The sequence below is a fragment of the Centrocercus urophasianus genome, unplaced genomic scaffold (genome assembly GCF_019232065.1).
Source record: "Centrocercus urophasianus isolate 14NV4802_14NV808 unplaced genomic scaffold, USGS_Curo_1.0 seq_36, whole genome shotgun sequence".
NCBI classification, from domain to species: domain Eukaryota; kingdom Metazoa; phylum Chordata; class Aves; order Galliformes; family Phasianidae; genus Centrocercus; species Centrocercus urophasianus.
Genome location: NW_024884933.1, coordinates 2,092,737 through 2,119,635, shown reverse-complemented (window position 1 = coordinate 2,119,635; position 26,899 = coordinate 2,092,737). Strand labels below are relative to the sequence as shown.

Sequence of the window (26,899 nt, the reverse complement as noted above, 5' to 3'; positions counted from 1 at the left end):
TTGGAGCAAAATGAAGGATTTAATCAGCACGTCAGTAATGCAATATGCAACTTTAATCAGTCCAGATGGCTCAACAAGCTCTTGATGTTTTGAACAGATCAGTTAATTAAAACAGCCATCCAGGGTCTCGTGGACCGGCTGTTGAGACGCTCTCCCCAAAAGTACAAATCACAGCAGAGCTTGGTGCTAAAGAAGGAAACGAGCACAGCGTTGGACAAGGTGGAGAGAAACAAGAACGCAACAGACTGGCTGGGAAGGGCTGCTGGATCTCTTGGTTTGCTGTGTTCTGAAACCCCTATGGCTGCTACAATCGACCTGTGGTGGTCAGTGCTTGGGGTAGAAGTGGCACTGGGTGACATGGCATGGAGCAGTCATAGATGAACTAGATGATGACCTCAGTGGTTGGAATCTTACTGAACCATCACCGACAGAACAGCAAGCAAAATTCCCTGCTATTTCCAAGCTGTGAAGGCATCCTAGTGGGAAAATTGAGCAATTCCACTTCTCAAAAGCCTGTTTCCATCTGCTGTGCAAAGAGCTGAATGCTTCTGCTGGGTGTGCTGGGAACTTCTACATTGCAATGGACAATAAAATCTTTGAAGAGAAATAAACAGCTGTTTGATTCTTTGTCAGAACAAAGTGCAGGAGGAACATCAAAACAAAAGGAATGGAAAAGTGCTCCTGTAACCAAAGCAAACAAATTTATGCTTGTTATAAGGAAATGAAAACAGTGGGTTAGGTTTATCACTGTGCTAAGGTGACTTCTCCCCTCTTGTAACTGATGGTGCTTTGAGTCACTGGAGACACAACCCAAATATTTATACCACCAATTTGGGACAATTTGATTATAGACATAATAGCAATCAGGTGGATCTATCAGTCAGCTGGAGGAGCCATCAATTCACAGAGCGATGGAACGATTTTCGGTTTACATCAAGAGTTTCCTCATCTTGGCATCACCAGTGAACAATCTGCAGGATTTCCTTCTGACAAACACAAGTTTAAGGGAAGAAACTCAAATGCCTCCATTTCTTCCTTCCAAAAATCCTCAGTCATGGATACTGCCTCAAAACCCATGCAGCTTTCTGCTTCCATACGGTGGCAAGGTCTGGCTGATGGCAGGGCTCCCAAGCTATGCTGGTTATCAATTAAAATGCAGGCACTTTTGCCAAGCTGGAAGGCTTGGAGTTTCTCCCACTTGTCAGAGTGCTGCCTGATAGAGGACATTTGGTTTTGCCAAAACTTCCTGTTTTCCCCAGAGTTTTCTGGAAGCTTTTGGCAAAGACCCAGCAACCTCACACTGCTCAGCCAGAGGAACGGTGCTGGAGTCAGAGTGCATGCAAAAGCCAGTGGAAGGGAGGATTCCATCATGAGAACCATCAGAACATCAAGCAAACCTTGAAAGAGGCTGTGACTGGCTCGAGTTACCACAGAAACACAATTCTCCAGTATTCATTCTTTGGAAGCAAGGTTCTCCTGAACAGAGGACAGTGAACATGACCAGTAATTCAGAAGCTGGAATTTAAATGGATTAATAAAAAACGTAGATTTGACATCTGCAACAAGTTATATTGGTGGAAAACTTTGTGGAGCTGAAGTTACTTTGAAAAGACTCTCAATGTCTCTTGCATTATTCCTCTTTAATGTTTCTATTCCTGCTCTGAATAACTGATGGAATAAGGATTAGAGCATGATTCAGCCAGAGGTAATAGGCTTTGCTTCTAAGTCATCCCTTTGCACAACTGCAATTCTTTGGATTGAATAATTCACCAGCTCGACTGGTAAAAGTTCTGCTTGAATTTCAGTGGCACTTCTTGAGCAAGACAGTAATTTTTACACACAATCACCTTTCAGCCACAACTCACTGATCAAATCCTTCTCACCTCTGTAACTGGGGGCTCAGGCCAGTGTCACACCAATGCCATTACTTCCCTCTGTGTTTTTCTCCACCAAACTTTGATACCTTTTGTGGGCACACGTCGATGTTGGCAGTTCTGGGTGAGCACTGTTTTTCTGTTTGGAGTTGTGCATTGCTGAGAAACTCAGTTTTCCTCTCAACCCACCTCTGCCAGTTCCAAGAGCACTATGATGGAGAGCTTTAGCTACGTGGTGTGTGAACACTGAGTCTTTCCAGCCATGTCACTGTCACTAAGCATGCCACTTACTCCTACAGTGGCTGTAATCCAATACTTATCTGTCTGTGCTAAGTCAAGTAGAAGGTACTTAAATTAGATGGTATAAGGAACGTCTTAAAGTCCTGGAATACACCAGGCACGTAATTGTAGCTGGGAAATGGTTTGAACATAATCTCTTAGATCTCAGAGGAAAAGAGATGCCCCAAAATAAAGGCTGCATTAATGTACTGAAGCACCTGGAAGACCCAGAAATCTGACATCATGAACTACAGCAGTCCACCAGCGATGCAACACTGATCAAGTCAGGATGATGGAGAAGTTTCAGAGGAGCTCAGTTTCTGCAAATGAGGACTCTGAGATGAGATGAAGTCTCCGTATCCGGATGGTGTAACTGTGCCTGCAGCAGGGGGAGACTCCTCCCCTGTGACTCTGACAAAGACCCATCACCCCTCCTCTCCCCTTCTTCCTCCAGGAATAATGAGATCTGGAAGTCAAACGTTACCAAAACAGACCAGATTTTCAGCTTCATGGAATGAGATCAGTTTTCACCAGCTAAGCGCTGGGGTGCAGAGCACGCGTCAGCATTCTCTGAAGGGCATCCCCAGCTCCTCCTCTTCCTTACCTGCCCGTAGCACAGGTAACATCTCTTACCAAATCTCAGACTAGGAAACCAAATCATGACTTATGCTCAATGGTACAGGAAATAAGCATGAACCTGGCTAGTTCCAGTGAGTTGGAACGAGTTCTTGCTGCACCATTCGCTAAATGACTTTTCCTGCAGCTCCTGTCCTGTGCCTCATCCCAGACTGCTCAAAAAGACTCACCATTTATGAGACTTGTACTGATCCCAAGCACTTACTCTGGGGCAATGGCTCACATCTCCCTCCGCTCCCATTTTGCTGATGGAAATGACTGTATGTGCTGAAAGGAGGAAATGATGTGGTGGCTGAAGAGTGATAACAGCTTCCAAGATAACGCCTGGGTTATGAGGGCATAACTCTCCTCCTTACGTCACAACACCCACTTCTGCACTGCCAGAAATCAAACTGCCCTCTCTCTTTTAGTGGGTGATTCAGTGAGAGCTGTGCTCTTTAGTGCCATTCTCCCAGTGCAGATTACAGCCTCTTGTCCTTTACTGTCTCCCATGCCAGACTGAAACTTTGGATGGGTGGCTTAAAGGCATGGGTTCAACCACCAGCAGGTAGGACAGAGGAAACAGGAAGCTAAATTCTCCTAAATCCACCTGACTGTTCTTTGTGTAGCCACTCTTCCAGAACCAAACATTATTAACACAACGTAGGAAAAACTTCCACTGCTTTCACTGGCAGTTTTCCTTGTGTAATGGCTGTGTGATTGGGATGGCTGCTTGCAAAACCTACAGCTACAAACCTGTTCACTATAAACCTGTCAAGAACAGAGTCTGCACTGTCTGCCTTTATGAGAACAAATTTTTATAGGGTACTTCAAAATGGTTCTCTTTGCCTTTTAGGAGCAGCTAAATATCCCCTGCCTTCCAAGGGGTACATCAAGATTAAGCAGTACGTCTGTGATGGAGCAAGGAGGAGCTGCGCCCTTTGAGTTTTCATCTGCCACCAAGGGAAAACAAACTAAAAGTTATTAATAGCTCAGTTTGCACTTTTTTGGAGAAAGCCTTTCAGTTCCTTCCTCTGATTCGATATATTAACACTGTCAGTGCCCACTCCTTGAAGATAAAACATCTTTAACATGTATTTAATATATGATTCAATCGTCGGAGCTCCCAAATGTGTTCAACAGCAAGAGACACCCCTCAAAACTAAGGCCTGACCACTTCAGGGTTGCAGGGACACATGAAGAGGAAGCAATCATCTCTGTGAGCTTTTATATCCCAGTGCAGCCCAAATAATAGAGGGACAGACCCCTTACAGCCTAGCAAACCACTAGACTTGTCTTCACAAAGACTTGCACATCCTTCTGGGAAGAAATCATCATCAAACTTGGCCACCAAAGAACTGTTCCAGCACCACCACCAACAGCACTTCCCTTCTGCCAGCTGACAAAGGGATGAGAAGAAAAGAAACACATATTTGGGATGCTGAATAGATTGAGAAGAAAACCTTGTGAGACTAAAGAGGAGACACTAAGGAGTTATTTCAGGGGAGATCAGTTCCCTGTGACACCGTGAAGAGGACTGGATTTGTCTGCCTTTCTGTGTGCAGATTTGAGAGAACGCTCTCCAGGAGCCACTGTCTGAAGCCAAGTTCTGCACCTCACTGCTGCTCTTGTGATCCTCTTCATTCCTGTTACCATGGGAGGTGGCACTGCTCATTTGAAACAAGTAGAATAAGGGTTTAATGAGAACAGGCAACCTTTTGCATTTCCAACTCCCCGTGTTCTTAATTAATCCCCATTTTGTAACCACAATTAGTTCTTTGCTTCAAGTCTTGGGAATACTAGAAATAACCAAACAACAGTTTAAAGTATTTTGGGGGAAACGCCTGAACCACAGAAGTGCCAAATCAATTGGATTGCACAAGATTCACACTTGTCATCTGCTTCTGGTATTTCTGTACCTGGCTGGCTGAAGGCCAGACTGTTTGGAGCCTGTTTGCATTCCCTTCTAACAGGAACACTGAGCTCCTCTCTGAGAGCGCTTTTGGAAGAGAGATCAGTTATTCCTGTTTTTCAATTGCTGAAAGACAGCTTCCCCAGCACTCAGTTCCCACAGCAAAGAACAGGTAGAAAGCTTTTGAGGTGGTTCACAGGGAAGAAGCAAAGGAGTGCCAAGGTGAGACATGGACTATTCTAAAAACGAGCTCTGCTGTTTTGCCTTATGTCATGCAGAGATGCTGCAGGAGAACACGGCTGTGTGCACGTTTTGCTGCTACATCCTGTTACAGCAACTGCTCTAGAGATAAAGAAAAGCACTTGTGTCTGTGAGCTGTACAAACCACAGCTCCATCCAGCTGTGTGCTTGAGCAAGGAGGGGTTTAATCTCAGGTGGCGTTTCTGTTGTTCCCCTTATGGGAATTTATCAGCTCCAGCATGATTTGAGCAGCTGCCATTCAGACACCATGTCAGTGAAAAGCACAAAAAGGAGAATTTAGCTGCCAACGTGCTCTCTAGCAGACTTCCACCCATGCATTCCTATTGCCCCAAGCTTGAGAGTTCATCCCTGCTTTTTGCTGCAGTAGAACTGCCCAGAGGAACAGAAGCAGCCATTCCTGACTTGTGAGCTTCTGCTTCTGACTCTGAGCAGTGCTGCAGTATTCAAATGTTAGTCCAAAATGTAATCTACAATATCCCACTTGAACAAACAGCAATCAATCCATTACAGCTCAGTCACTTCCTTGGTATCCCTAACAGGTGCTGTCAAATAAATCCACTGAACAAATCAGTCCCATTGTAACCATTAGGAAGGCTTTTATAACTGCATTTGTTGAGTGGGAGAACATTCTTCCTTCATTCTTTTTTTTTCTGACAACCAGAAAAAAAAAAACCCCAACACATACTAATCAAGAGAGACGTGCCAGAAATGCCTCACAGGTGAACTCGTGCTCAGAGCGAGGTCTCCTAGTCCACCACTCATTGGAAGATTGTGATGCACAGAGAAGCAACCCCTTTGGGCCCAGACTATTGCTCATCCTGGACGGACCGTGAGATGACACAACACTGAAGCTGTCTGTGCAATACTTTCACACTCAGCACCCTGCATCACCCAAGCTTTATTTCTCTATCACTGCTCATCCCTGCCTATCCCTGGTTGCGTTTCAGTGGGACCTGAAGGACTCCAATGTTGCAGCTGTCCTTGCTGAAGGTCCCTCGGCAGCTGGGTGGCTGCACAGCCACTCTTTGCAGGTCTTTCCAGGTCCTTTGCAGAGCCCCAGGATGGTCTGTGAGGGTTGAGGGCAGAAATAGAAATGAAGGCATGACGGATAAGCTCATCCCAGTGCCTGCTCATTGTGCTGAAAAGCAGGCAATTAACGATCATCATTATTGTTCCTCAAAAGCAGTGAGAGCTTAATTGAAAAGCACTCCTGTTTTTCAGATGCTTAATTTCCACTGAAGCTGAGAATGAACTGTATTTGTCTGGTGATCTCAGGATGCATCCGAGATCTCTGCAATCCCAGCAAGCCAAACTCTTCCACATACAGCCAAGCACCCTGACTGGAAACGCGCATCAAGCTGTCTCCTCTTCAGCAGCCCCATCTCTGTGGGCTGTGAATGTGCCCATTTCTCAAGTCGTTCTATTTATTCTTAATGTTTTGAGAGCCAAAGCTCAAAGAGAAAAACTCATAAGGGGAAGCAGCAAAGCAATAGGCTCCAATGAATTACCCCACAGCAGAAGGCACTCACCATGGAACCCTTCTCAGGCAACACTATCTACAGACAGCGGAGTCTCAGCATCACTTCAGGACCTTTTTCAAATCAGATGTGTGTTGTGGGTTATAAATCTTTCTGCATAAGACATCTAAATGATAGGAAACTCCAAATATTTTATGGAATTAGGTTTAAAAAAAAAAAGAAAAAAAGAAAAAACCTTTACTGGGAAGCTGAAGGAGGCCTCTTAGTCCTCCTTTGCTTGAGCCATTACACTCCATTTCTCTGAAATGTGCACCAAATGACAAGCTCTCTGCAAGGCAGATACCTGATTTACATGTATACATAAGAATATGCATTGCCATGGGTGTGCAGTGCCATCTTCTCTATTTCTGTAGAAAAATCAGGAGGATGTTCTGTTAGGCAGGATACTGAACTTGATGGATATTAGTCTGAACTACTGTAGCTGTTCTTATGTTTTGTTTCCTCTACCAGAAAGACAGATTTTTTTTGTTTAGTAAAGCAGATTTCTTGTATTCTGCAATTTATAGAAAACATCTCTCTATATTTCTCTTATGCAACTGCACTACATTTGCAGCAAGATCCATCCTTGCTTACTTGTCACTTTTTACACAGAGCTTCTGAATATTTCCTTCCCCTTCTTGCTCTCTCTTTTTACTTTTAAAATGTTCGTCAGAACACACTGTGTTTCTTTTCATAAAGCTCCATGCTCTGGAAAATGGATCAAGAGAATGACACTTACTTAATACACGTTTTCCTCGCTGTGGGAATTGCTCTTTTTTTCCCCCCGTGCTTTGCAGTAAGATTAAAGAAGTGAAAGTGTCAGCTCTTTCTGAAATGAGAACAGTGCTGGGATTGTCTGCTGGCATCAGGCAGCGCAGGCACAGATGCACAACAGCAGAAGATCAGCAGATTGCAGCTCTGCAGCCATGATTCATTTAGCTGAATGGTAAATGGTTCCTTTGGGGAAGAATGGAGAGGCTGAGGGCAGGGTCAGGTCTGCAGGACTCCAGGGGGTTTGAGGGTCAGAAAGCAAAAGGTCAACAGAAGGAGAGGCTCTGAAGAGAGGAGAGCAACCTGGACTAAGTTAACAGGAAACATCACCCCAGTGTCATCACTGCTTGGCTTCTTCAGCCATTTAGATACTGGCAAGTGACTGATGACAATCCCAGGGATAGTGAAAAAAGTGAATGTGGGAGTGTGTGGAAATGCTAACCAAGGCAACCCAGGAAAGTGCAAAGATTCCAGAACAGCTACAGTGCTGGACCAATGTTAAAAGGTTCTACCATACCACTTCCTTCTAGGAGGCCCACATTTTGGTCTGTGAAGTTCTTATTTTATCTGTATGGCATTAAGCTCTGTGTTTTCTGGCAAGGGCTCATAGCTCAGTTATAATGAATGAAACGAGCTGGTAACAGTTGGGTATTTTTAGGATCAGCAGGCTGGTTCTCAAAAAATTGAAAGAATTTAAAAGTGCCTTTGGCTCCAGAGCAACACTGACAGTGCTACCAGCTTGTGGGAACAGGCAGGAGGGGTCACAGCAGGAAGAATGATGACAGATGTGCCCTGAGCTTTGTGCTCCTCCAGTCCAATCTGCAGAGTAAAAGATGAGCTGAATCATTAAGATATGGGAAAACAAGACTGCACGCCCAAGATCCCAGTGATTATGAACACAGAAGCCAAGTTCTGCATGATCTGCTCTGTAAGAGTTCGCTCATGTGTAACGATGAGGCACTGAGATCATTAGTTTGCTTACGATAATCGAGTTGAATACTGCTAATCAGTAATGACAGCTCTGAGGAAGCTGAGTGTCTACCATGCACACAGGTGAAACAGGTGAAGCAACACTTCCTGCCTCCTGAAAACACGTACCCCAAATCACAGCAGCCTCACAGCCCAGCAAACCAGCAAACTGCTACCACAGAGCTGTCAGTGCAAGCTGCCTCTTGCACCAGGGTCACTGTGGCCCAGGACCAAGGTACAAGGGCATGCAATCATCCCCGTGTGAACTGGCACTGTGCTGGAGGAGCCATCCAGATAAGGCTGCAGGCTGCACCTGCTCTGCTGCCATGTGTAGCTGCACGTTCCCCAGCTGCTGACCTACCGTCCCAGCATCACGCTTCCTCCTGACCAGTGACCGTGAGGACAGATGGGAAAAGTGAGACTAGAAGTAGTACTTACTACAGATGAAAGGTCCATGTTTACCATCCTCCTGTCGTCCAGCTTGACTGGCTGGAGGCCAGCAACATTTAGCTGGACAGAAGAGGTTCTGTATACAAATCCCAGCAGCCAGTCTCCCCTAGGAGCAGAGCAAAAGAAGAGTGTGAATAACTCCTATCGCTAAACTTGCACAACATGTGACTACACAGAGCACAGGGAGAACAGAAGGGCTGGGAAGCACAGTCTAGTCTGGAGCAATGCCCACTGCAGCTTTGTCAGACACAGGAATCAGAGCAGTTGCCAAAATCAGGACAGACTCCTGGGAGGTAAGAGTGTGAGTCTTAGTTAAATCCTGATTTGGGGATGCAGTCTCATTACACTCAGTGAGTTTAAAAATCCGACCCTTTCTGGGTTTGCTTGGAGGCTGCAATACATTCACATTTACTCTTTTTAGTGCACTAATAGGTTGAAGTTCTGCAGGCTCCAGAGAGCTGTAAATGTGATGAGGCCAACGATACCAATGCTGCTGATGCAGACATGGGCTGTGAAGCTCCTCAGCACGCTCCTGATTTATAGGTACTGTATAAATATGTAGTTTCAGTGACAGTAGTAGGAAGGGTCTGTTTCCACTGTCAAGTGTTGCTGTAAGTCCCTGTGGCAGTATCAGGGTAGGCTACAGGATGAAGAGAGGAGGTGATGCATCCTGTGGAAATACATTGCTTGTTCTGTGCAGAACCCAGGTGCCTGAACACCACTACAGCCTGTGGAGCAGATTTAAGCTGGATGTGAGGGGTGTGCAGACTGGGGCTGCTCCTTTCACTGCAAAATGCTGTGAGCTAAAAGTCAGGAGGCAAGTCTACGCAGAGCTCTGCAAAATCTTTGCAGCACATCCACACTGCATTACAGTCACTTTTTTATCAGTCACCCCATGGCTGGCTTTTTTTGACATGCTCAATGACTCTTAACTAATTTGGTTAAGGTTTTCCACTAGGAATTTGTAACCTTGCTGTGAAATCAAGGGGGACAGCCCTGACAGCTGGATTTCACTCCCTGCCTCCTTTCAGACTTCAAAGCTGAAAGAGATGAGCTGCAGCAGCCTGAAGCTCAACAAATTGTGTCCAAATCTGATCTTGCAGAAGTATTATTCAGTGTAATTCATGTGAACTAAATATAGCTACTCCTGAAGTGACAGAACAAGGACAAAATTTGTATGAGCAAGAGTCAGAGTGATGAGATTCAGGTGGGGCTTTATCAAGAAATGTTTGTACAGTCCTTCTCTCACACCTAGGGAACCTCCCCTAGCTGCCCCTTGTGCCAACAGAGTAATATTCAAATTCAGCAGCTGAGAGCAAAGCAGAGAACTGATGCAGCTGAGTATTTCCTGATAGTCTCCTCACCTGCTTCTTCCTATTTGTGGGCAGCATGCTACAATTTCTACACCTTTTTTCCTTCAACACTCAGTAGATGGGTAGACTAACCAAATTACTGCCTACACGAAGATAAGAACATACAAGGTGCTCCAACAGCATAGACAGGCTTTGAAACTGTAACAAAATGATTTCCTTTTCATTACAGCAAATGGAACACTGAGCTTTTAGCACTGAAACAGATACTTGTTTAACACATGGAGGAGCAACATTTGCCAGGGCAAATGCAGCTCTGTGCAACAACTGCTGTATTTATGGCTTCTTGGAGGAACACAGAAGCATTCCCAAGTCCCCAGTCACTGATCGACAGGAGGCAGCAATTGCTTTTTCCCTGTGTCACATGAAGAAATATTTTAACTGGTGTGCACATCCAGCATCCATAAAAAGTCCTGTGATCCAGAAAAGACAAAAGCAACATTTTTCAGCCTGACAGATGGGATTAATGATTTTTTTTTTTTTTGGGGGGGGAGAGGGCTATAATCTTGAATGCTCTTAAATCCTTTCATTTAATTCTTTGTAAAGTAATATACTATGTTAGATGTGCAGTAACACATTAATTTCTCATCTTATACACATGTAATACATACACATGTGCATCTGGAAAGGACCAACAGCATTTCAGCTGTCCTTGATCTGAGGGCTTGTGGCTCCAGAGCTGTCTTTACTCAGTTACATGTTCTTTGCTAATCTTCTTGCCCAGTTATTTCTCAGTTTATTTTCCCATGCTCTTCCCTGCTTCCTTCCTTCATTTTAATTTCCCTCTTCTAATTGTGTGGTAAATGGAGCTCTTGTCACAATTATCTCCCAAAACAGTCATTAGATTTGGTACTGTCAATTGAATTCTTAATAGCTTTTGCAACACGACTTCAGTTGCTTCTGGCCTCTGACTCTCCCTCTTCTCACCCAGCAGCTCTCACACCTCTGCACAGCACTTATCTGCACAGTTTTAAAGGCTGGCTTTCAGTTTCAAGGTAACCTTCCTATTCTTTCACATCCTTAGTAAATCTGTGACAGCCATCCCAGTTGGATCCCCTCTGCAAGTGAAATGTTTTGTTCACATGGACTACCTTGACCAGAAACAGTCTAGATATAGCAAGAGCAGGACCTGTGTATCGAGAACCTCTGCCTCCCACTGTAAGTGTGCACCACAAACAGGCAAGAACTGGGGACAGAGCAGCCTTGAACTGTCTCCTGAAGACTGCCATCTCCAACTAATCTGAAGAAGAGACCTCTGCAGAGAAGAGACTCAGGCACTGCTCAATCTGTGGACTCACCAGCTGAACAAACACGCGCTCACAGAACATTTATAAGGGACAGATGTGCAGAACCATTTCAAAGTGACACTGCAACAGTGAAGCAGGGCACTGTGTGCACAGACCTGCAGTAACCATTGATGATCCTGCCTGACACCACTTTTGTGATCGCCTTCCAGTTCTTGGCCTCTCCCTCCACTGGAGCTCCCAGCAGCACCACATCTTCAATGATCCCTTGGGAGTCTGTTAAGGTGAAAGCAGAACAGCTCAGGTTTAGAAGACAGATCAGACAGCATTTGCCAACCATCAAACTGGTTTGATTTTCTTTGAGAGGTGCCTCAGTGCACAGGGCAGCATTTGCTGAATAGGCATGTTGACTTATGCAGTGCGAGGGCTGCTCCAAAAGTAATGCCTCCTGTGTTATTCTGCTGGCCCACAACATCAGAGGCAAATGTTGAGGATATGGAAGTAGAGGTTAAACCTTCTACCAATCTCCCATTACATTTTGTTACCATGCAACAGATGGCAGCAGAGGGGCAGCCTGACAGAGTGGCATCTGATATGAAGCTGTGTATGGAGCTGAGTATCTCTTTTAATGCATTGGAAACAATGGTGGCAATGTTGGAACGTTGCAAAGTTTGCACCAGGTGGATCCCATGAATGCTCACATGGGAAGAGAAAGAACATCATACACAGGTTTGCCAGCACCCAGTGAATCAAAACGAAGCTGAAGGAGCTGAACCTGAATCACACAATTATGGGTGCTGTGGTGCTGAAGAAAATGCACAGCTAATGGTGGTGATAAATTTGCTCTACCAAATAGTGTTACTGTGCTCTTTGCAGTTGTGTTTTCCATGGAAATAAACAGCAGGCATTACTTTTGGAGTGACCTACATAAATCTTTCTCTCTTATGTGACAGCTGCAGCTGGGAAATTTCAATTGAAATGACAAAATGAAGAACATTGGGCAGCTCTGCAACAGTCCTAGATTAAAATTTAAATATTAATGTGCTTTGCCACTCCTGCCATCTGAAGACAAGAAGAGACAGCCTCAGTCTAGACACCATTATTCTGTGCAGATACAGGCTTGAAAACAGGCAAAGATGCTCTTAAACAATATATTAATATACATTCCTAACTCTTCTTTGTAAGCAGACATCAAGCACCTGATGTAGTAGTTAAGTGAAATTCAGCCCTGCAGTCTCAGGAGCCTCATGGGCAGTGCTGAATCAATGCTCTCCAGCTGAGACCAGAGTCCACAAGATGTGAGCTGAACTTTTTTCGAGCTGGTGCCTGCAGTTTGTAAAATAATATGCTGAAAATTTCTGGGAAGTGAAGGTAAGAGTGCACCACTATAAGCTGTGATGGAGAGGCGATGCCTGGCTTAAAGGCTGATGCCTTCAAATAGAAATCAAATGGTTTCTTTTCCCTAATAGCACTAAAAACTTGGAGCTCCCTGCAGTGCCTGCATCTTTCGACACAGTGTAAATCCCAGCACCTGACAACAGTCCAAAAGAGCTCTCTTGATATTATTTCTTATTGCAAAGAAAATTTTGCACCAATCAAGAGAACAGCAAAGAGCAATTCAATTTTGTTAGTGTAATCTGTGAGCAATAAAGTCCTGTGTTTCCACAGTCATGGGCAATGAAAAGGAAACCCAGCGCCTGTTCAGGGAGGTTGCTCCAACCGAGGTACTAAATTCCATGGCCACAATGTGAGCCAACTGAATAAACAAACAGTTCATCAGGATCTTGGACATTTGGGCAAGGTGTTGGAAGCTTTTTTTTTTTTTTCCTCCAGTCCTTTGCACAGCTTATTTTGTGCTTAGAAGAAAAAAAGTCCAGGTTTGGCTGAAAAACACCCATTTTCTTTCAATGCTGACAGAAATCTGAGAACAGATCAGTGACCTCTGTTGGTGCTGGTGCTCAAGATAAATGAAACGTATTTCACAGTTTGCAAATCTTTTATACTGATGGAGAAAAACAAAGTCTGTATAAAGCAGGAAAATAAAAATACAAAAACGTTACTGATGGGAGAAGATTGCTGACTGATAAGATTATTTGCCCAGTAAAGGGGAGAATGATCCAGGCTAAGCAGGAGGCTGTAACCAGTTTTCAGGCTCTCCTGTGCCTTTAGTACAAATCACTGAGCAAAGAGGAAACATCAGGTGAGTCCTCACTGGAAAAGAAGAGTGATGGAACTCAGGAATCACCACGAACACGTCAGAGCAATGGGCTCCCTGTGCCATAACAGGTCTCTGATGGGGCATTACTGCCCCTCTGACTACAGTGCTATTTTCTGGAAACTAAGCTCTGGCTTCCAAAGCCATTTGCAAGGAAGGATCCCACAGATTATTTACCTGAATGGCAGAAGAGTGTTTTCTTTTAACAGACTTTGAATTTTTGCCACGGTCTTTCCCTGAATAATCCACGATTAGCTATTTGTCCTCATAAATGCCACTGCCATCTGGATGCAAAAGGCTTTCCATTTCTTTTGTGTGAGACAACCAAGTCCAAACCAAAATCAGTCTCAGATGTCCCAGGTCTCAGCTTCATTCCTCCCGTGGCTTGCTCTGGAATGTGCATGTGAAGAACGCCTTGGCAATCTGCACCAAACATGCTGCTTTTCATCTCACAAACAGCTCAGCTTTCATAATTCAATTAAGGAACTGAAAAATTAGTGTACTGTGGGGAGCTGCTATGATCCATAATTACGATGCTTAGATTTCTTTAGAATAGCAGCCAGCTTTAAAGACCCCATAGGATTCCCTTTCATGTATTACTTAGCTAAGGTCCCCTGTTATTCCAGTGAGAGATAGCAGACCTCTAAATAAAAGCCTGAAAATACTTCAGCCCTTAACATCCTCGAGACACAAAAAGAGCTGATCTAGAGCAGGACTAGGATCTGGATTCTGGCTTCAGTGTAACTCCATTAGGATCATTCTGGACTTGATTAGATTTATCCTGAGAACTGAATTCTCTATTTGAGGACTTCTGTCTTAACCCAGAAGTGAAGTTCTGGTATACAGCTGTCAAAAGAAACTATGTTGACCTCCTTTGTCCTCACCCGACACCAACCCCACCTTCCTGGACTTTATTGAACATTTTACTTCACAGAGCTCCTTATTTATGAGAGACTTTCTGTGAGCTGCACAGTTAATGAACCACATGAGCTATGTATGTATGCAGGCTGCACACACACACTCGCACTGACTCGACTCCAAGATGCATTTCACATCAACTGATCATTATGATTTTATTCTTTTTCTCAAATTAAAAATAGAATCTATTAATAAACAGAAACACAACGGGTAATAAATTGACAGATGGTTTTATACTTGACTTCAGGGAAAAATTATCATGAAAATAGCAGATGACAGTGGCATTTCAATGACTTAAATGGAAGGGAGGACTCAAGGAATTAGATACAATAGCTACAGAGAGCTGCCAATAAAGGCAAGGCGTCCTCTGCCAGGATCTCAGTGGCCCTGGGCAGCTCACAGATTGATCTAGTGCTCCAATGTCACAACATGTCAGGGTTGTTATTTACAGACTGGTGTCCAAACCACGCTGTCAGCCACACTGGAGCACCTCTAATGAAGACTGTGGATTTAATCCATTGAACTGGTGGAACTGACAGGACAAATTGGCCTCAAACGCATTTCAAAACCATTTTTTTAGGTTTCTGATTCTAAAAAACCTCAAACTCTCTTGCAGAAGAACATTTCATTGGAAGGAAAATTGATCAGCAGTAAGGAAAACGAAGAGGAAGAGGACCAGAAGGTGAAGCTTACCTTTCTCGTGAGCCATCTCCTGCAGGCAGAAGTAGATAACTCTGGCACCCAGACTGAAGCCAATCAGTGTGACAGGTCGCTTGCCCTAACAATGAAAGAAAGGAGAAAAAGCCATAAAAGTTCCACTAGACCTGGAAAGAAACACCAGCCACAGGCTTCCCAAGACCCCACAGAGAGCACCATGCTGGTGCTTGGTCTTTTAAGCATGTTAAGATTCTGTCAGTTTCAAAGAGATTGTCCCCGAAGTTTTGCACAGTTCAATATCCGGAGAATCTGTTATTTTGGATTTTTGATAGCTAGAAAATCCATTGAAAGAATCCAGTGATAAGATGTTACTCAAACAGAAATCAAACAGACCGTTCTGAAATTTCCAACAGAGAGCCTAATACGTGGAGCAAACATTTTTCTGGAAATGTTTCAATAAACAGAAAAAGCAGCAGTAAATCAACAATACTGGACACTTTTAGATTTGAGACTGAATGGCAGCACAGCAGCACTGCGTGGCTGTTATAAAAATGACGTGTGGAAAGCTTTTATTTTGAACAGCCTAATGAGATTTTCCTAAAGATCAAAGAGAGCTTAATCTCAGCAGCAATGGTCTTTGTATGAACCAGGGAGCAGGTGTGTGATGGACTCCCCAGACATCATGCTAACTCGTGTAGGCTCTGCAGCACACTGGAATGTGTGTTCCCACAACAGTTAACACTTGAAAGGCAGTAACAAATGCCCCAGCATAACAAAGGGCTTGTATGAAATAAAGTTTATTGCCTTTCCTGGGATTGTATTTTTATGAGAAATGGAGTTTGTTTCTACCCTGCACATTCATGATGTGGCCACAGCTCTCACAGGGCCCCTCCATAACAGATTCTGGACTAGCACACCTGTGAGAAACAAGTGGCCAGCAGAACACTGCCTCCCCCTGTGCCAGAGTAGCCCAGCAAACAACAGCAGGCTCTGGGGAGGCAGAAATGACTTTCATAAGCCACCTCAGGGAGCCTTGATGATGTCCATCCCTTCTTTCAGGTACCAGTCCATTTCACTTCCTTGTTTTGGCTGTTGTATTTCACCTCTAGTTTGAGCTTGCATCCCATTTGGACATGTTTTTTTCTTACAAGTCTTTGATACCACGCTGCTCTCTCTTCCCTCTTCTTCCATTTGTGAATGCCCTCTGCTTTTTTCATTTTCCCTTTAGCTCATATCCTGCCTTTTGTTTCACAGGTTTCCAGCACGAGCATGGAATTTACTAATAACTGTGCCCTTACACTTACAAAGTTCTTGTTGGAATCACCTGAATAGCAACATCTGTACAGATCTGTGCTCATGGCCACTTCCATACCAGTGCTCTGCAGGTACAGCAATGCAGGGAAGCACAAGTGCATTTATCATGGTGGGTCAGCATGTGCAATCCTTGCTTGTGTGCCTGATAAAAATGAAGGAAACTGCAAGCTACTGAGATCTCTTCCCAATTCCTCCCAAGAGAAGACACGTCAAAAAGAAGAAAAATCCAGCTCTTCTCTTTTTCTTTCTGTTTCAAAGGATTCTGTTAGCTGCCTTTCAGCACTGGATTTTCCTCCTTAACTCTGCAAGAATACTGGAAAGGCATGGTCATAATTATTCCAGACTGAAGCCTGATGAAAGCTGGTGCAGTTGCAGTTTAGGATCAATAAAAGAAGAGAGAAGCTGGATTCTTCAATTCAACTGTTTTATATGTGTTCTGGTATCATTCAGGCAAAAACAGGGCTCATGCTGCATGTAATGCTGCAGGGTATTCTCTTACACTGTTTTGTGCCCCTTAATTCACAGTGAGTACTTTGAGCACTCTGTATTCTCTCCTCCTTCCCACCTACCTTTCCTTCTGTGCTCAGATTTTCACTCAGTGAGTCGGCCTGCCTGCTTAAGGCATGTTCAATCCACTTGTCATTTATGACCTGGATCACTCCTTCATTTAGGGAAGCTTTGGGACTTGGTCATTTTCCTCAATTAACTCAATTAATTCCAGATACATGCTGGTCACCTTCGTGCATCTTTTTTTCTCTTTTTTCATTTTTCATGTTATTATTCATTTTCTTCCCTCGGGAAAGATATCTATAATTTTCCCCCCATGGGCCAGATCTTTTCCTGACATTCTTTCTGGATAATTTCAATACCTGCTGTCGACTGAGCAGTATATGTGCCAGGTGCTTGCCTACTTCAGCAGACCGATGCAGACACACTCCCCAGGGGTTGTCAATGACATTGGCAACAGTCAAGAGTGAAGTTGGCCAAGTCAAGGCCGTAACAATACCTGCAACACAGAAAACAAACAGTGCAGCACACTCACAAATCTGGATTGCTCTTAGGAAACAGCAAAACAAGATGGTTCACTGAAGTTAAAAGCTAAACCTATGGCCTTTTGTCATTTTCAGTGCTTCTTTCTCAAGAGCTGGTCTGAGAAATGTTTTGCTAGACTACAGATAAGAAAGAATCTGATGTTCCGATATGGAGGCAAACAGACACCATACATGAATGCAACCTGCATGTTTGAAAGGTTTGTGTAAAGCACTAAAACACAGTGTAATAATACAGAGAAATAAATGCACATGTGAAGGAAGGTGTTTCCAGCTGTAATTTTAAAAGAACAAGTCCATGACTCAGAGCAGAGCAATCCAGGAAAGCAATTCTGAATTACAGGTGTGGTACAGAAGGTTCTCAGGCCACTTTTGCAGGGTGATGCCAATATGCCTTCCCAGAAATCCTCTCTGATCAGGAAAGCTCCTTTAAATAAACACCAACAGTGAAACTGTACAAACACAGATCCAGTACAATATGGGTTCTTACCTGACAAAACAGTGAATTTTAGGGCTTCCTGAGCCATCATGTTAACAAAACCATTCACCAGGGTATCCAAGGCACTGCCAAGCTCCATCAAGTACTTGGATTCCCAGGCCAGACAGTATTGCTCACTCGAATGCAACATGCTGCTCCATGGTGCTGTGAAGCTTCCTGAGAAAAGTTGCAGGCATTGAATTCGTGTTCACTGAAAGCACAACAGTGGCTGACTCCTGGCAAGACAGCTCCAAAAAAGGAGCCAGAAAAGAACCTGGAGGGCACTGGAACATTCTGTGATAATCAGGAATTGCATTTAAAAATACTGTTAGATTTAGACTCCATAGTTCTACCATTTTACAATAAATTTTGGCTTTGTGAATAATCCCACAGCTTTAGCTGCTCTGGCAAAGTCTTCAGTGCAGACTGAGATACTGCATGCAGGCTGAGACTTCACGACCCACTCAGGTAGCTCAGCCTGCCAAGACAGATGGACATTGATGTCAACTACGTCGGTCCTGAGGACATTCCTCCTATCCTCAGACATCAGGCCAAACCCTGCAGCTCCAACTTCTCATACAGACCAAAGGAGCGCCTGTTCAGAGAAAGACCGAGTGCTGAATGGCTGCATGGACTGAGTCCAGAGGCATGGAGAATATGTAAAATCTTTTCAAAATCTACCACAGAGCATCTTCCAAGCACTTTAGTTAGGCAGGCAAGGATTGCATTAGTGGCTCTGTTGGAAAATAAGGAATCTGTATTTGCAGATCTAGACTGCAATTATTTTTATTCTGCCGTCTAACTTAACCACTTTAGTTTAATTTTTCCCCTTCAGAGGCTAATCAAAAGCAGTGCCTGAATGCTTAAGAAAGAATGAATAATATACACAGCACAATGTCTAATTTTTGGCTGCAAGAGCAATTTTTAAGCCATACTCTGTTCATCTTAATTAATTAAAACCCGTTGACTTTGTTCGTTCTCTGAACAAAGCAGGGCAAGTTGAGGCAGCTGCTGACCAAAGTGGCATGTGTAAGTCCCATGCCAGATCTCACCACAATATCCTGCTGTATTTCTGGATGTACAGACAGGCAGATAGTGGGAGATCAAAAATCACAACATGTTCTCTAATAATCCTGTCCTCACTCCCTCTGTGTTAACAAGTCGTGCAAGTGTGCGAATAGGCACAACTACAAGGAAGAGAATGGATGACAGTTTTAGTTTTGCTTTTTTAGACATTATAACAGATTGCTTGTTATGGAAGAAGAATGTGTGTCATATGTAGCTCCCTTTTAAGGGCAAACAGACACCAAAAGGTTCCTGAAGGGATGCACTTGTGTTTGTAACAGTGCCTGGAAGCCCTCCAACGCCAGAGATTTGGGGCCCTGCTAAGCAATGAGTAAAGCCAAAGTACTGCAAAGTGAAAACAACCTTACTCTGACAGCTAGCTCCAATCTAACAAGCAACAGGACAGAGAAAGCCTTCCACATTAATGATATCCAGTGTTAATTATGATGGTTCTGAACAAATTGGCAGCTGCTGAGCCAGGTTGCTGAACTCAGCAGTTGACATATTTTATATGACAAGCTACACTAGAAACTAAAACAATACAAACTTTTCAAGGCTGCTGCCTTTAAGTTCACTTCCTGAGTTCTGTGCTTAATGGGATTTGCTTCACACAACTTTCTTGCCAATAAACCTCATTAGCTGGCAGATGGAGAGAAAGAAAACAACACTGTTTTCTGTTAATTGCTGGAGGATAAACATAAGGTCTAGAGGTAGGTGAGACATATTGTTCTAGTGCTGGAAATCATTCACCCCAACCAGGTTCTTCCTAGGAAAACCAGACAGGATTCACTGACAGAAACGGTCTCGCTCCCACTACCACCAATCCTACCACAAGTACAACCAATTTACTGCACCTTCTCTTTCCTCTGTTTTGATTGGCACTGCAGATTGGGTTACAAAGTCTTCTGTTAACAGCTGATCTGTTTTATTCAACAGCCTCTGTAAGTGTGTGGAAGGCACGGTGCTACCACAGCACAAACACTGCCAGGCTCCTCTCCATTTTTCTCATCTTGTTCTTACCATATTTGCCAGCACACAGCCATCCAGTAATTGCTATGGTGATGTGAAGCTGCCTTCCTTCAGTAAGTGGGAGGAATTCAAACTCTTCTATGGCTCCCACACGTTTCTTCATCTTGTATCCTACACACAAGGCAGAAACAAGGATCTCAGAAATCGCACAAGAACAGACACTGTTAACAACAGAAATTCATAAGAGATGACTTGGCTCATGACTAAGGTTCTCTCTTTCCAAGACCCTCAGCAGATCTATGTATTACTTGGTATGGAGCCAACATGATCCCTCTGAGCTCTCATGATCTGTGGGTATCTCAGCTAAAGGCTGCTTTGCAGAAAATCCTGCATCAGGTGTAACAGCTACTGCTCTCTGTTGCTGCACCTTTCTAATCCAAAGCAGGAAGCTTTCATCTCTTTTACTCAGCCACATATCAAACACTATTTTCCTAGTTAGTCATCAAGCATGTCTTGAAATAAAAGCCATCTCAAAGTTGTGAGATCATACTTCCAATCACTTTCCTTGCTCTGCAGGGCTCGGTCATGCTCTGCATTTTGGAACACGATCCTGTACCTCAGTGCTTGTGAAATGTGCAGTCACTCTCTTACCAGTAAGGCCGGCTCCAGCAGCTCCAAAAAGGGAGGCCATGACAGCAATTCCTGCAGTTGAACCAAGAGCAGCTGCTCCTGCACTTCCAATGATAGTAGCAGCCCCAGCAGCAACCAGGGGGGCAGCAAGACCTCCTGTCAAGCCTGAGAAGGCAACAAGTGAGTTCAACAGTCATTTCCCTGTGCTGGGTGGGTACTGTTAATGCTATTGAAAAAGTGACCTGTTTTGCATCCCTGGTAAAGGGGCTCTTAAGATCATCCCCAGGCCCTGAATCTCTGCACGCATTCTTTGACTTCAGTAAAAATAAAGAATAACTTAAGTCGAGGAAGAATATGTGATAGATTGTGCCCCAGGCAAACATCATCCAAATTCTTCAGTCTCTCTCCAGTATCTTTAAACTGACTTTCCAGCATGCACTGCTCCATGCAATGCTCCAACAAACCCAATGGACTTTCACTTTTACAACTAATTCTTTCGGTTCTACTTTTGCACAGCAGATCCTGAAGTGACATACTACCTTTAGCCTGGCAAAAAGAAGGAAAAAAACAACACAGTGAACACTTTAAAATCACAGCCCGGCTTCTGCTGCTGAATGTGCAAGTCAGAACCCCACTTTCTCCCCCTTGCACTTCAGGACCAAGGTTTTGACAGCCCAAGGCAGCCTCACCGATCACTGTTCCACCCCCAACGGTTGCCAAGCCGATCAGCAGGTATCTCTTCAGCTTCCTTCTTCTTTCCTTCTTTTTTCTTGAGACTTCTGCAGTTCTGCAGGGGGATTAAAAGCATAAAAGCTGATGGCAAAGCCTGGCAGATAACAATGCTGCACCACAATCTGCTTATATCCTCCTCAGTGTAATTTCCCTACTGGGAACAGTAAAAAGTACCATGCAGGTGTGGACCGTGACAACACATTCAGATTTATGAGCATGGACATAAGCCACAGATTTAAACTGGAACAATTTAATTGCTTGGAAAAGCCAACAGATGTTACTTACTTTGAAAACGCTTCCTAACAGGGGTGAAGCTTGTCAAAAAAAAAAAAGAAGCAAAGTCAGAAACATTTCAGTAGCTATATACTGCCTATGTGGCTTACAGAAAATCTATTGCAGTTTTTATAAGATGAAAACCATTTCTGCATTATGCAGTCAATTCTGCGTGTCTAATGGAAAAGAATTGGCTCTACATTTGTGATGTACTGGCAGACTGCATGGGAGACTCTCACCTCTAGGCTGCAGAACAACTGCCAGCCTAATTTGGCCCATTATTACTAGCTATTTGTTGTGAGATGCTCTGAAGTCAGGTTGCAGGGAGGAATCCAAGCAGAAGGCAAACAGTGAAAGCTGATGGGTACACAGCTCAGGACCTCAGCCTTCAGGGAAAGAGAAAGAACTGACAAAAAGAACCATCTACTGATACCAGATAGGGAAGGCTGATACTGCACCCTCCAGGTCCTCTCTGACACAGTTCAATTTCTAAGTATTCAGGGATGCAGAATGGACATTTCATCTGATCCCACACAAATTACTACAATAAAGATGTTAACTTTTCTGATCATTGCACCCTACAGCTTGCAGTACTCTGCCTAGTTCCAGCAGGAGCTGTGCTCCTCCTGAAGCAAACCATTCTCACACTAATATTCACCACACCAAGCCCCATCCATGCTGCACCCTCTGTAGCACATGGGGGAGAAGGAGTCTTAACCTTGGAGACAAACAGCAGAGATGCTGAGATGGGTTAGCTCAGATCAAACATCACCAGGGTGAGCTGCAGAGCAGACACAAGGCAGTTTCCATAGAATCATTAAGGTTGGTTTCCCATTCCTCTGTCATTAGAAGTCCATAGCTGTGTGATGGTGCGAGGGGAACTGCTTGATGTTCATTAAAAGTAAACCCTGAGTGCAGACAGGACTTTGAGCAGCGTCTGTGATACCATCAGACAGGAAGATAACTGCCACAGCTGTCAATTTGCATCTCAGTTTTTAGGGCAGATCAGTTCCCTGAGGCTGTGAGCATATCAGCACAGGGCTGGATGTGAGGACATCAGGTTAAATCATGGCTGTGTCATGTAAATGCTACACAGCATTGTGTAAATCTTTGGAACAGATCAGATATTCCTAAGTGAAAGCAACCCTGCACATGTAAACAATGTCTGCTGTAGTCAGCTGTGTAATTATAAGTGTTTCTAATGGTGCAGTTCTATGCTGCTTTCTGTTTTGGCTTCAGCAACAGAGCATCAAGAAAACCACCTAAAATGCACCGTGACTTTTACTCCCTTCTATTATACACCAGACTTGTTTTAAAGACCTGATTACAGAGAAAGCGCAATTCAACTCAGGAACTGATTTTGACCCAGTGACCTCATCCAGCCATGCCAAATGCTACTTGATGGTACTCATTAAGGTGAATGGTATTAATTAAGATGAATGATCCTTAGCAGTGACCACTGGCCACCAGACCCGTGAGCTGCTGTATCAGACCTGAAAACCAAAGGCCACATCTCCTTCCACTGCTCATAAACAAACTGAATTATGTTACTATTACAAAAATCAGAATTTGGTCCTGAATTCCCCCACAAGCACATCAGAAGACATTAAAAAAATAAAAAACTTTTAGGAACAAGAAATAAAGTTAAACGGGGTTAAAACCACAAGAAAACTAAGTAGAAGCAGAAGCAGAGAATAAGGGTAACTTGTGCTAGCTAACAGTGAGATGGAATCAAACTATTTTCCAATAGCAGACTTTATATTTAGCTGCTCTCTAATTATACCTCACAATATAATAACAGTATTAAACATAGTTGTAAGTTCATTTGTCTCTGTACATTTAAGCTGTACTTTAACAAGCTTACCCAAAACAGGCAAATCAACTGAAAAAGAAAAAATGTCACTTTTTAGGCACCAATTTTGGTTTATCTCCACTGTCTTTGGTTTACCTCTCACAAGAAGTACTTTCCATTTCAGAGGAAAGTGAGAGAAACAGGATGGTGAAGTTGTTCACAGAGTTTCCTTCTGACCTGCCTGTTCAGTGGTTAATCTGGGCCTTGAAACATGAGAATTTATCTTACTTCCAAACTTGGATATTTTCCCTCTTCATCCTATCCTAATAGTGGATTTTCATTACCCATATAATTGCCTAATCCTTCCTGGAACCCTCGAAGCGCTCTGTAATTTTGATAAAGACAATTTTAGATGAGTCCCAAACAATACACAGCATTGTACAGCACAGCAGGAGGAAAATGAAGCACAGTGGGTGAAATCCCTGCTTCGTTGAAGTCAATGGCAGAACTCCCACTGACTTGCATGGCACAGGGATTTCATCTCCACAGTGATCCTCCAAGAAAACCACTGCACATTACCTCTGTTTGCACATTCCCCAGTTCCAAATGTAGCTGTCTGGAGAACTGCAGCCTGCATGGCAACATCTTTAGCACCACAGAAGCTCACCTTCTACGACTCCATGGTCAAACTGGAGTTTGGGTCATTGCTCTCTGTATGTAACTGCTAGAATTGCTGGTGATGGTTGCTTTCCTTACAGCTTCTACATCACAGCTGTCCCTTGGTTACCTGACTGCCTTTTTCCACTATGGCAACTAACTGCCTCTTCTCAGCGATCTTGGATTTGCTGCTGATCACATGTGGAGAAATGTTATAGGTGATGTTATAGATCATTTTCCAGCGATGAAAAGTAGCATGAATACATGTTAGCAAACAACTGATGTCATATTTTCCAGTTTCTCATAGAGCTGCCTACAAAAGAGAAGTTTATACCTGCAAATCAGAACATGCTTGGCACAAGTAATGTGGATTTAAACGTTTGGAGCACTGTTTTATAGATAACCACACTGAACATTTAATTTGGCACATGCTGGGCCACAGGACGTGTCCACAGGAGCAAAGGCAAGAGCAGAACTTCCCATTACAAGTATCAGTAAATAATGCATAAGCAGAAGCTGCCAAAAATCCACTTGGTTGTTCCTATTCTTGCAGTGGATGGGCAGAGCTGGAAAGATCCAAAGCAGATCCTAAGACTGTGTTCCCTGCCCCCAGAAATCTGTGAGGTCAAAGCAGCAGCGAGATCACATTCTGCTTCATTTCCCAGTTGAGTTCTGACTCTAAAACAAAGAGTCATTAATTCCCCACAAGCCTCAGCTCTGTGCTAGTTTTAGTGCTGTAGTAACCAATGTATTGACTCTGCAGCTGTGAACTGCTCTTATTGTGGAGATTTTCTTCTTTTGTCTAACAGTTATTTCCGTGGCTGCAATTTGGGCCTCTAAGGAAAGAACAAGAGTGAAATCAATGGCTTTAGTCGCACCAGTACCTGGTAATGTGTAATGTGTACCATCACAACCCCTAGGCAGCACACTTCTGCAGTCACTCCTGCCACTATCAGACATCTTTTGGGGCTGCACTACAGCCCACTTCAGCAGCCACAGTTCAGAGGGAAGAGAATTATGTATCAAGGCACCATCTGTGTAAGCGAGGCTCCACTCTTTATGTGTCCTGTTCCACGCCAGAGGCTCAAGACTGAGTTTATTTTCATAAGCCACAGCAAAACAGTGCCCATCAGAACCAACCCTTGCTCCTGCATTACAGATGGTGCTCCCTTTAGCAGCACAGGATCCTTGAGATTATTTTGACTTTCCCTTTTTACAGTGCACTATGAAGTTACACTTCATTTAAATAGTCATAATTGAAAGGTACCTGTCACCTGCTGCACCCCAGCAAAATGTCTGAGCATGTTCTGCGTCAGAGACATTGATTAAAGTAGGTTTTGGCCCTCAGGCTAACCTTGTAACATTTTGTGCTGAACTGGCACCAAAATATTAAACAGTTCCTTGAAAGTCTCCTATGGACAGGTTTACTGCCTCACACACTGCTAAACCTTCACACAGTTCCAGGCTCATAAGCAAAGGACTGTGTTTCGTAGAGACGCCAACTGTTTGGCAGTTCTGAATATAACAACTTGCAGTTCAGAGGCTTCATCTTACATTAACAGCAGAGAAGTCAAGTGATCACCAGTCCATAGATACATAAAGATGCCAGTGGTTGCCCTCAAAGGTCTGCCTTCAGGAGTTAGCTGACTCTTCAGGCAGAGTGGGCGGATCTGTAGAAAATTAACAACTGAGGATTTAATCCTGAAATTTTACAAGAACTTCATTCTGCAAGAGGCATTACTGCAGAGGTGTGAGTTTGGCCTGTAAGAAATAGCCTGGCTTTAGCCTTGATATATTCACATTGACCCATCCCCTTCTGTAAAGCAGAGTAAGGGAAATAATCAAAACACTGCCGGGTCAGCAAGCATCTGGCCTGTTTGCTTTTCAGAGTCATGGTTTCTCCAGAGGGAACAATTCCTCTGTAAATCTATTTGTTTCTATCTGAAGAGCGTTAGACCAAGAGATACAGATCTTTCTGGTGCACTTAAATATTATCTACAGTCTAGGAGACAAAATAGGAACAAGGAGATGAAGGAGTTTGGTGCGTGCATTTGCCAGCTTGCAAGGTTGGGCTGCAGCTCTGACTTTACAAATGCTGAATACAAACTCTCAGTGCAGCTGAAGTGCTTTGAGGGCCCTGCAACTCTCATCAAGCCATAAATGACTGAGTTAAAAGCCACAGGGAGAATGAGCAGAGCCTGGACTTAAGCAGAATAACTGATGCTAAACTTTCAACCAGCAGCAGTGCTTCTTCATCCCTTAGCCAAGCCAAGTATTCTTACTCTGACTCTTCCTCTGTTTGTTCCTTCAGGCTTTCAAGCAGAGATTCCTCCATGGCTTCCAGCTCCTCCAAGGGGATTCTCAGCAGCCAGCTGACGTGGCAGATCAACACCCTCACTCGTGCATCATAGTACCCTTAAACACAGGAAAGCCCAGGAAATCCATCAGTCTTCATCACACCACATTAAATAATAAGTGGAGAAACCCAGCTGCACTAGAGGACCATGCTGCACAAAAGCATATTCCTTCCCTCAGGCCCTCTTCATCTTTCACGTGTTTGAAGACAATTGTTACTGTCTAAAGAAGAGAGCTCTAAAAGGAAAACCCTCCCCAGTGCAAACCTCATCCTGTCAGCAGAGCCACTGCACCAGGTAACTGCCTATAAGGCAGGAAAAGATCTCAAATCTTTAGGTTTTCACTGTCTTTGATAGAGGACAAGGAGCAGAGGAGTGGGCGACCTCACACAACCTGCAGCAGGAGAAAGGACTACTCCCGGGCGTACAAACAAGTGTTGTTAGAAAAATAATCATAATCATTTAGATATAGCAGATTTCAAAACGATTGGTGCCAACTCTTTTTTTTTTTTTTTTAATGTGTTTCTCTCAGTA

The 26,899-nt window shown here is 43.8% G+C and overlaps 1 protein-coding gene across 3 annotated transcripts in view; it reads right to left on the bottom strand.

Moving 5' to 3' along the window:
• TMCO4 (transmembrane and coiled-coil domains 4) overlaps nucleotides 1–26,899 on the bottom strand; it is a 37,178-nt gene that overhangs the window by 2,280 nt on the left and 7,999 nt on the right. The window contains exons 5-15 of one of the 3 annotated variants that reach the window (XR_006170996.1): nucleotides 26,294–26,426; nucleotides 21,247–21,344; nucleotides 20,579–20,722; nucleotides 19,979–20,098; nucleotides 17,906–18,070; nucleotides 17,236–17,372; nucleotides 15,089–15,173; nucleotides 11,421–11,538; nucleotides 8,637–8,754; nucleotides 6,471–8,048; nucleotides 1,346–6,007 (exon numbers count right to left, since the gene is read on the bottom strand). Coding sequence is in view for 2 of the 3 variants with exons in the window: in XM_042831715.1 (XP_042687649.1) it covers nucleotides 7,923–8,048; nucleotides 8,637–8,754; nucleotides 11,421–11,538; nucleotides 15,089–15,173; nucleotides 17,236–17,372; nucleotides 17,906–18,070; nucleotides 19,979–20,098; nucleotides 20,579–20,722; nucleotides 21,247–21,344; nucleotides 26,294–26,426 (1,244 nt within the window). In the remaining variant the exon portion in view is untranslated. Of the gene's footprint in view, nucleotides 1–1,345; nucleotides 8,049–8,636; nucleotides 8,755–11,420; nucleotides 11,539–15,088; nucleotides 15,174–17,235; nucleotides 17,373–17,905; nucleotides 18,071–19,978; nucleotides 20,099–20,578; nucleotides 20,723–21,246; nucleotides 21,345–26,293; nucleotides 26,427–26,899 lie in introns of those variants that run through there. The other 2 variants (XM_042831715.1, XM_042831714.1) reach the window with 2 other exon arrangements.